Source organism: Eptesicus fuscus, chromosome 13 (assembly GCF_027574615.1).
Source record: "Eptesicus fuscus isolate TK198812 chromosome 13, DD_ASM_mEF_20220401, whole genome shotgun sequence".
In the NCBI taxonomy this organism is placed as follows: domain Eukaryota; kingdom Metazoa; phylum Chordata; class Mammalia; order Chiroptera; family Vespertilionidae; genus Eptesicus; species Eptesicus fuscus.
This window is the reverse complement of record NC_072485.1, coordinates 47,013,447-47,022,668: the sequence shown is the minus strand read 5'-3', so window position 1 is coordinate 47,022,668 and position 9,222 is coordinate 47,013,447. Positions and strand designations below refer to the sequence as shown.

Below are 9,222 nucleotides of genomic sequence, written 5' to 3'. Positions count from 1 at the left end.
GAAAAAGCATCTGGCAAACTTCAACACCCATTTATGAAAAAAACAAAACACCTCAGTAAACTAAGAATAGAAGAGAACATCCTCAACTAGATAAAAAATATCTGCAAAAACCCACAGCTAACATACTTAACGGTAAAACGTGCAAGTGTTCCTGCTAAGATGAGGAACATGGCAAGGTGTCCTCACCACTGTTTTTCGGCATTATACTGCAAATCCTAGCTAATGCAGTAAGACAAGAAGAGGTATACAGATTGGGAAGGAAGAAATAAAATTGTCTGTTTCAGATGAAATGATCATCTATGTAGAAAATAAAAAATTACAAAACAAAAACCTCTTAAAAAGAATGATTATAGCAAAGTTGCAGGATAGAAAGTTAATATACAGAATATTAATATATATTCTAGCAATGAAAAAATGAAATTAAAAACAATACCATTTACCAGTACCAGCCCCCAAAATGAAATAAGTATAAATCTAACAAAATATGTACAAATGAGGAAAACTAATGGAAGAAGTCAAAGAAGGACTAAATAGACAGAGAGAGACTCAATGTCCATGAATAGGAAGACTCAATACTGTCAAAATGTCAGTTTTTCTCAACTTGATCTGTAGATTCAATACAACCCATTGAAAATCCCAGCAAGTTATTTTCTGTATTTCAACAAACTGACCTTAAAGTTTATATCAAGAAGCCAAAGAACCAGAAAAGCCAATACAATATTAACGTAGAAGTACAGAGGAGTGACAGTATCCAATTTGAAGACATTATAAAGTTACAGCAATCAACTCAGTGTCAGTGTAGTACTGACAGAATAGATTAATAGAACACAATAGAGAGCCCAATAGACCCATACAAATATAGTCAACTGATCTTTGACAAAGAAACAAAGGCAATACAATGGAGGGCGGAAAGCTAGACACAGACCTTATACCCTTCAAAATACTAACTCAAAATGGACTACAGACCTAAATGTAAAACACAAAACTATAAATGCCTAGAAGATAACGGGAAAATCTAGATTACTGTTGGTTTGGCAATGACTTTTTAGATAAAACACCAAAAGCACAAATCATGAAAGAAATCATTGATAAGCTGGACTTCATTAAAATTAAAAACTTCTGCTCTGAAAGACATTGTCAAGAGAAGTAGAAGACAAGCCACAGACTAGGAGAAAATATTTGCAAAAGACATCTGATAAAGTACTGTTATCTAAAACATACAAAGAACTCTTAAAACTCAACAATAAGACAACCTGATTAACAAAAGGCCAAAGACCTGAACAGACACCTAACCAAAGAAGATATATAGATGGCAAATAAGTATATGAAGAAATGCTCCACCTCATATATTCTAATAGAATATATTAAAATGACCTTTTAGAATGACCAAAACCCAGGACACTGATAACACCAAATGCTGATATGGATATGGAGCAACAGGAACTCACATTGCTGATGAAAATGCAAAATGGTATGGCCACTTTGGAAAACAGTTTGACAGTTTCTTACAAAACTGTATAACATACCCTTACTATAAAAACCAACAATCACAATCCTTGGTATTTACCTAAATTAGTTGAAATCCTATAGACACACGAAAACCTGCACATAAATTTTTATAGCAGCTTTATTTAAAATTGGCACAACTTAAAAGCAACCAAGATGTTCTTCAGTAGGTGAATGGATAAATAAAGTAGACTATATCCAAACAGTGGAGTATTCAGTGCCAAAAAGAAATTATCTTTCGCCGAAACCGGTTTGGCTCAGTGGATAGAGCGTCGGCCTGCGGACTCAAGGGTCCCAGGTTCTATTCCAGTCAAGGGCATGTACCTTGGTTGCTGGCACATCCCCAGTACAGAGTGTGCAGGAGGCAGCTGATTGATGTTTCTGACTCTCTATCCCTCTCTCTTCCTCTCTGTAAAAAATCAATAAAATATATTTTTAAAAAATTATCAAGCCAAATTAAAAATACATAGAGAAACCTTAAGTGTGTATTACTAAATAAAGAAGCCAGTCTGAAAAGGCTACATACTATATGACATTCTGGAAAAGGCAAAACTATGTATGGAGGCAGTAAAAAAAATCAGTGGTTGTCAGGTATTCGGGGAAGGGAGGGATGAATAGGTGGAGCACAGAATCTTTGTAGAGCGGTAAAACTATTCTGTACTTGTCATTGTACATTTGTCAAAACTCATGGAATGTACAACACCAAGTGTGAACTCTGTGTACACTACGGGCTTTGAGTGATAATGATATGTCAATATTGGTTCATTAATTGTAACATATATTTAGGTGGGATGTTGCTGGTGGGGAAGAATGTGTGTGTGTAGGGCCGGGAGCTATATAGGAACTCTACTTTCTGCTTAGTTTTGCTGTGCACCCAAAATTGTTCTAAAAAATACTATCTATTTAGAAGCCAACACATTTAATAGACATTTTAATAAACTAGGTTCACGTAGCTCTTCCCGGTTATGGCCTTAATCTCTATTTAAGGAATATTGACCAATATTGCACATTATGAGGCTATTACTTAAAGATAATTCTGATATAAAATAATATAACCCAGATGAATGGGGGGAGCATTCTTTTTACAGAAGACTTTGTTACAGGAGTCCAGTTTCATAAGTAAACCTTTCTACTTGGTATTGTTATGTGTTGTCATATCTACATGTTAGGTAGAAGAAAAAAAACCACACAGCTAAACCAGAACTGAGCAGTTCTGTTTAACTGTAAGCTACTTTGCATATTGTTACTAAATGATCACCTATAAATCAGGTTGAATCTGACCGAATCCAAAATGCAGCACGGTGGTGACAATACTCAGGTAAGAGACTTCCCCAGAGTGGCCCATGGGGGAGAATAGAATATGATTTATTGGAAAATCCCTAGGTACTGTTGGTAAATGATGAATTTTGTCAGCTACCTGGTTATTCCATTATCTTAAACTATCAATTATGCCTATATGTTTAAAGATTCAGGTTTTGCTGGTGATTAATTCCTCTGGAGCAGTGGGAAGGGTTTTGGTTTGGAAGTCAAGAGACCTAGGTTCTGACCCATGCTCTGCAACCAGCTCTGCAACCTTAGCCAAGTTACATCCCACGAGGGATTGGGTAAGAGGATTTCTAAGGTTCCTCCATCCCTGACTTTCCATAACTCAATTATAGGTGTAGTTGTAGCTTTGTTTTTCACATGCTAGATATTTTTAATGTCTCTGCAAGTTGAAGCTTTTATGCTCAGCAGAGCATCCAAAATCTATTTAGAATGTTATCATTAAGACCTCATTTATTTCCCAGAAGAGCTCTAGGGCAGAAACCTGAGACTCTTCCAAGATAGGTGAATTTGTTAGCTGTGCATGAATCTGGAACTGCCAGACCCCAGCACTAATAGTCTGTGTTGCTTTCTTTTAAAAACTGCTCAGGTTCTACAAACATGTCCAGCTTCCACTAGACTTCCTTCATCATCTTCATTACTGCATTTTGCATTCTGTCACTCTGTTGTGTTGTGGTTAAATGTTCTTCTTTGAATAAAAGGTGATCATATTTAAATGCTACTACATTGAGTAGTGAGCTTTTGATAGAGGTTCCCGAAGCGAGCACTGATGAGTGAACTTTTTGGAAATGCTCAATAGAAAAGCTTCTCATGGGTGTGTCTCCAGACACAAGGCTCTATTTCCCAGGATAAAGCAAAGTCTTGTTAAAGCCTAGACATTTTTAATTACCTATGGCATATGCAAATTATTCAGATTTCATCTGAGTCAAGGTTTACGATAGTATTAAATGATGTGTCAGAATAAAACCATTCTCAAAAAGTGTGTGTGTGTGTGTGTGTGTGATTGGCTTTGCTGGCATCTGCCTTATGTTTGATGTCCTGTTGTGTCGCTTCTGGCTTGTCAGCCGTAGGCAGAAACAAGGCTCTGCTGTCCTCAGAAATGTAGAAATACAGGCTCCATCCTCATTGTGCCATCGTTTTGTAGCTTCTGCCATACTTGTTCTTTATCTACTCTCTCTCTCTGGCTTGGGAATTTTCTAACTGTTTTCTCTCAGCAACTTTTTCTTTCTGACACAATGTTGGCTAGTTTTTAATCTCCCAGAGATTTTTGTTTTATGTTAGTTATTTCAGATCATTTGGTCAGTGATTAGGAATCTTTCACTTCCTGTTTCTCTGTTTTGATTTTTCGTTGGACCTATCGCACTTACATCATTCCCCCTCTCCTACCCCCCTCTTAGGAATAGTTTTTCCTGGCATTTACCCCTTTTCCAGTCTGTCTCAACATGATTTAACCCTCACCCCCACCCCCTGTTGCCCTTTCTGTTTCCATAGTCATTTGTCCTTCAGTAGCCATACTAGATAGGCTAGGCCAGTGGTCAGCAAACTCATTAGTCAACAGAGCCAAATATCAGCAGTACAACGATTGAAATTTCTTTTGAGAGCCACATTTTTTAAACTTCTTCTAACGCCACTTCTTCAAAATAGACTCGCCCAGGCCATGGAATTTTGTGGAAGAGCCACACTCAAGGGGCCAAAGAGCCGCATGTGGCTCGCGAGCCGCAGTTTGCCGACCCCGGGGCTAGGCTTTTTCACAGGAACTGTAGTACATTTTTTCGCACTTGAATTCTGGTGCTTAGAGGCTGCTCCACCCATTACATAGTGCAGCCTGCAGAGTTTCTGCTCCCCTCAGCTAGGGCAACAAGTGACAATGTTATCTAATCCCGCCCATAAGCATTAGGGCTGAGGATATGTTTTATTGATTTGAGAGAGAGAGAGAGATGTGAGAGAGAAACATCGATTGGGGCTTTCCGTACTTGCCCCAACCAGGGATCAAACCCACAACCTAGGTATGTGCCCTGACCCAGAATGAAACCTGAAACCTATTGGTGTACAGAACAATACTCCAACCAACTGAGCCACCTGGCCAGGGCATTACAGTGAATTTTTAAGAGTAAATGATTCCTTTTTTATTTTCGGATTTGCCTCTAGCACATCAGGTATTATTTAGAAAGGCTATGCTGTGAGGTGACATGATCATTAACTAGTTTGTAATTTCTCCCACGTGTATTTTAAATATTGTGGTATTTCAGTGTTTCCCAAACGTCAGTTATTTGCATACACCTTCACAGTCTTCATTATCTGTGTTCCACCTGTATGGGTATTTACTAGTTTTCTTCAAACCAGTTCACATTTTTTACTCAAGTAGATTTTATGTTTAAAATTTGTATCATACTATAAATGTGAAATCACTATAATTCACAATAAATAGACATGAAGAGTTAAATATTATTAGAGTCTAGCTAGTTAGTACTGCTTGTTGAAGGCTTCCATCTGAGGAGGATCAGAAAGCCTTCTGGGAATGTAGGAGACACTGTCACCAGACTAACACTATATATATGTAATCATTGGAACAGGAAGAGAATTGAAAGGCAATAATTTTCTCACCAGGTGATTCTATATTATTTCATGCTGTTTCTGTGCAGCATCAGAAATCCTCCCTCTTGCTCTAGCTGTTTTATCTTGGTGGATAGAGCATTGGCCTGCGAACTGAAGGATCCCGGGTTCGATTCCGGTCAGGGGCTTGATCCCCAATGTGGGGCGTGCAGAAGGCAGCCAATCAATGTTTCTCTCTGATCATTGATGTTTCTAACTCTCCCTCTCTGAAATCAATAAAAATATATATTTTTAAAAATCCTCCCTCTTGCTACCCACAGAATATTGTAACCCCATCTAGTTTTCAGAATGAGCTCAAAAACTATACTAGTACATCAAAGCAGAAAAGTCTTCAAAACATTGATCTCTGAGGAAATTGATGATATTTGCTCTCCTTGGATTTTTCCCAAATTTATAAACTTGGTTATGTTTCCAGGCTAACAAAGAAATGATGGACAATAGAAGCTACTCTAATCTGCCAGAAAAAGTGCCTGTCTTCTCTGATTCTGCCCACTTGCCGCTGAGCAGGTCCTTCTATCTGGACCCCATGGTCACTCTCCACTTGTACCCCGAGGCCCCGGTGCCATCCCCTTACTTTGAAGACTTGCCATTGCTGCCCTTTTCCAGTGATTCACTGGTCCTGGAAAACTACAGTGAGCCCTGCCCCTTCTCCTTCCCAATGCCTTATCCACATTACAGGAGGTGCGACTACCCCTACGGGCCCTCCTTTATCCGGAAAAGGAATGAACGGGAAAGGCAGCGTGTGAAGTGTGTCAACGAAGGCTATGCCCAGCTCCGACATCACCTGCCAGAGGAGTACCTGGAGAAGCGACTCAGCAAAGTGGAAACCCTCAGAGCTGCGATCAAGTACATTCATTACCTGCAGTCTCTCCTGCACCCTGATAAGGCCGAGACCGAGAACAGCCCTGGGAAAGGTTCCGCCATCACAGCAACTGCCAGCCGCCACCCGGACCCCATTTTTAGAATCATTTGACTCAGTGGTTCTAAATAGAAACAAATAATATCACAAAATGGGGTTTCATAGCATCATGCAGTAGTTTTCCCTAAATGTAATTTGTGGGTGGGCAGGTAATAGCTCAGATTAACCTGTGCTGAATGTTTCTTACCTGGGTTTCAGGTGTACTAAACATCATCTTCTGTAGGTTGAGAAGATGCTTCTTAAGCACTTTAGGGGAGCAGGAGTCCCAGGATTCTGTATACTTCTCACACCCTTCGCCAGAGTCTCAGCCGTGAGAAACTCTTAAAAGCATTGTGTGAGGAATGGTTCCTGAATACTAGTAGTGCACTTTGCTAACCCTCATGCTAAGCAAACACAGCGAACTCCCTTGATTTGTCAAAGTTTGGTGTTTTTTTTATGATTTGGGGTTGACAATAAATCTATGCCTTACCCATGTCATGATAAGAAAGTGTCTCAGATCTATGGCAAAAGTAGTTAACAAAACCTTGTTGTCATTTCAAGTTATTTCAGAGCCACCTTTCTCCTGCATAGAGAAGACTTCCTTAGGCAGCTTAGTGTAGAGGGTAAGAGGTCACGCTCTGGAATCAAATTGCTTCAATTTAAACTGTGACTCTGCTACTTGCTCTCCATGTCTCAGCTCTTCATCCACAGAATGAGAATTAAAAAAATAGCAACTACCCAATATGTTTAGTATGAGAATTAGCAGGTTAGCAGTGCCTGGCACGTAGTAAGTATTTATAATCTTTATTATTGGTGTCATTATTCTCCTCTTGTTTTGTCCATAGCATCTCCATTCTCCAGGTTCTTTAAGCCAAAAAACCTGCAGCTGCCTTCACCCCTGGGAAGGACAGTCGCTGCCCCATATCTTGGAGTTTGCCTTCAGAATATCTGTTCCTCTTCTCATGACTAGGCTCAGCTCTTCCTTCTCCCAGGTCCCATCTGTCACCAGGCTCAGTCAGAACTTCCAATACAATGTCCCACTCATCTCCAGTATGATTCTCTATGACGTCTTCCCACCCCAGCCATTACTTGCTGCTTTGTTTTGTATACACATTTCTGGACAGTTTCTCTCCTGCTATCCTTACATGCCATTACACACCTCTCTGTCTTCTTCAGTAGACTGTAAGCTCCTTGAAGATAGCGACCAGTCTTACTCATCCTGTACTCTTGGCACCCAGCGAAGAGCCTCAAGCCAGGCAGGTGTTGTCAGGAAATATTCGGTGTTACTATTTTCCTATTCCTACTCTGTTCCCTGTCAGGGTAACTGTTAACAGTCTCCTCCCCAGCCTCCCAGGTTCTGTTCTCAACTGGCTCCATCCTCACTCGGTTGTTCTTCCTTAAAGCATTACATTGCTCAAACCCCAAGACGACAGCCTGTTGACTACCACATGCTTTTTTTGTTTTTTATGTTTATCTGCTTGGTTTTCAAGGCTCCTACCAATCTGGCCCCTTCCCAGATATACACACACACCTTGATTTTTCCCATGAAACCCATTCCTACCCCAAAAAGAAAGATAGTTTTGCAAATGCATCCTTCTCTGTTAGCTCTTGCTTCCTACCTAAATTGAAATAGTCCCTATGGAAATCCTACCTGTCTTATTTAGGAATCCTTCTCTCACTGCCAGAGATTTCACTGGTTTTTCTTGGACTCTTAAACTTTGTGCAGCAGAGACCTCAGCCTTTAGGTATGTAGTCCTGGGTAACAGTCATTCTGACTATTAAGTTACACTCTGTGAGAGCAGTCATCGGGTAAGATGCTTTCGGCTGTAAGGAAGAAAAAAAAATCCAATCTACATTGGTACAGTCAGTAAAGGCTCACATAGCTGAAGCTTCTCCTAAGGCTGCCGTAAGGCCAGGCTCCACAGTCACCAGCCACCTGTCTTCTTTAGGCCTATCCCTTGTCTTCCTCTGGGAAGTTTCGGTGTCCCAGAAAGGCTGTCAGGAGCTCTCAGAACCACACACATCCTTATTACTTACTAGTGGCCCAGTGCACGAAATTCGTGCATGGAAGAAGGATTCCTTCAGCTCAGCCTGCACCCTCTTCAATCAGGGACCACTTCGGGGATGTCCAACTGCCGGTTTAGGCCCGATCCCTGTGCTGGCGCCCAGGACTGCGGGGTGGGCGGCTTGTCCCTCTCCTGAGCCAGAGACGCAGGTGCAGCTGCTGGCACCTGGGACCCTACAGCGGGTGGCTTGTCCCTCTCTCAGGCTGCAGCCTGGCTGGCCCCCATTCCTCTATCCTGAGTGTTGAGTGTCTGAGCCATTATGGCGTGATGGCATGAAAGCGTGATGACTGTTTGCATATTAGCCCTTTATTATATAGGATAGTAGGAAAGAGAGTCTATAACCCAGAGTGTCCCCAGCAGAAGTCCGGAGTGCCCTGGGAACATGTCTACGCCTAGCCAGTCCCTGCAGCCAGGACGACGGGATGTGCTGATTGACATGTTCCACCTGTGGAGCTGGGGGTACCTTCATTCAGCCTCTCCTAACCACATGGACCCTCAAATAGAGACAGGAACTGGTGGTACAGGGGAATAATAAAGTGGGAAAGAGACCCACGAATGTCCCTACATGCTGTTTTGGTATTCTCCACTGAACACCGCCGGGCACACAACCGGTGCCAAGGACTGACTGTCAGGTGTCTCAAAATACCAGCCTCTCCCATGGATGTTCATGAGAGCGGAAGCTAGAATTCTGTTCCTCTGGTCCCCGCTGTCCTCTCCCACCACCCCAAGTGGTCACCTCACCTCTGCTTCTCACAGTCCTGTCTGTTACAGGCAGACATGCCCACACCTTTATTACTTTGTTTTAAACTACAAACA

The 9,222-nt window shown here is 41.5% G+C and overlaps 1 protein-coding gene across 1 annotated transcript; it reads left to right on the top strand.

The window, feature by feature from the left end:
• Positions 1-5,862: 5,862 nt before the first annotated feature.
• ASCL3 (achaete-scute family bHLH transcription factor 3) lies at positions 5,863-6,836 on the top strand. The gene has a single exon (XM_008151054.3). It carries the CDS (start codon positions 5,870-5,872, stop codon positions 6,413-6,415), a length of 546 nt encoding a protein of 181 aa, XP_008149276.2. The 5' UTR covers positions 5,863-5,869; the 3' UTR covers positions 6,416-6,836.
• The last annotated feature ends 2,386 nt before the right edge of the window (positions 6,837-9,222 follow it).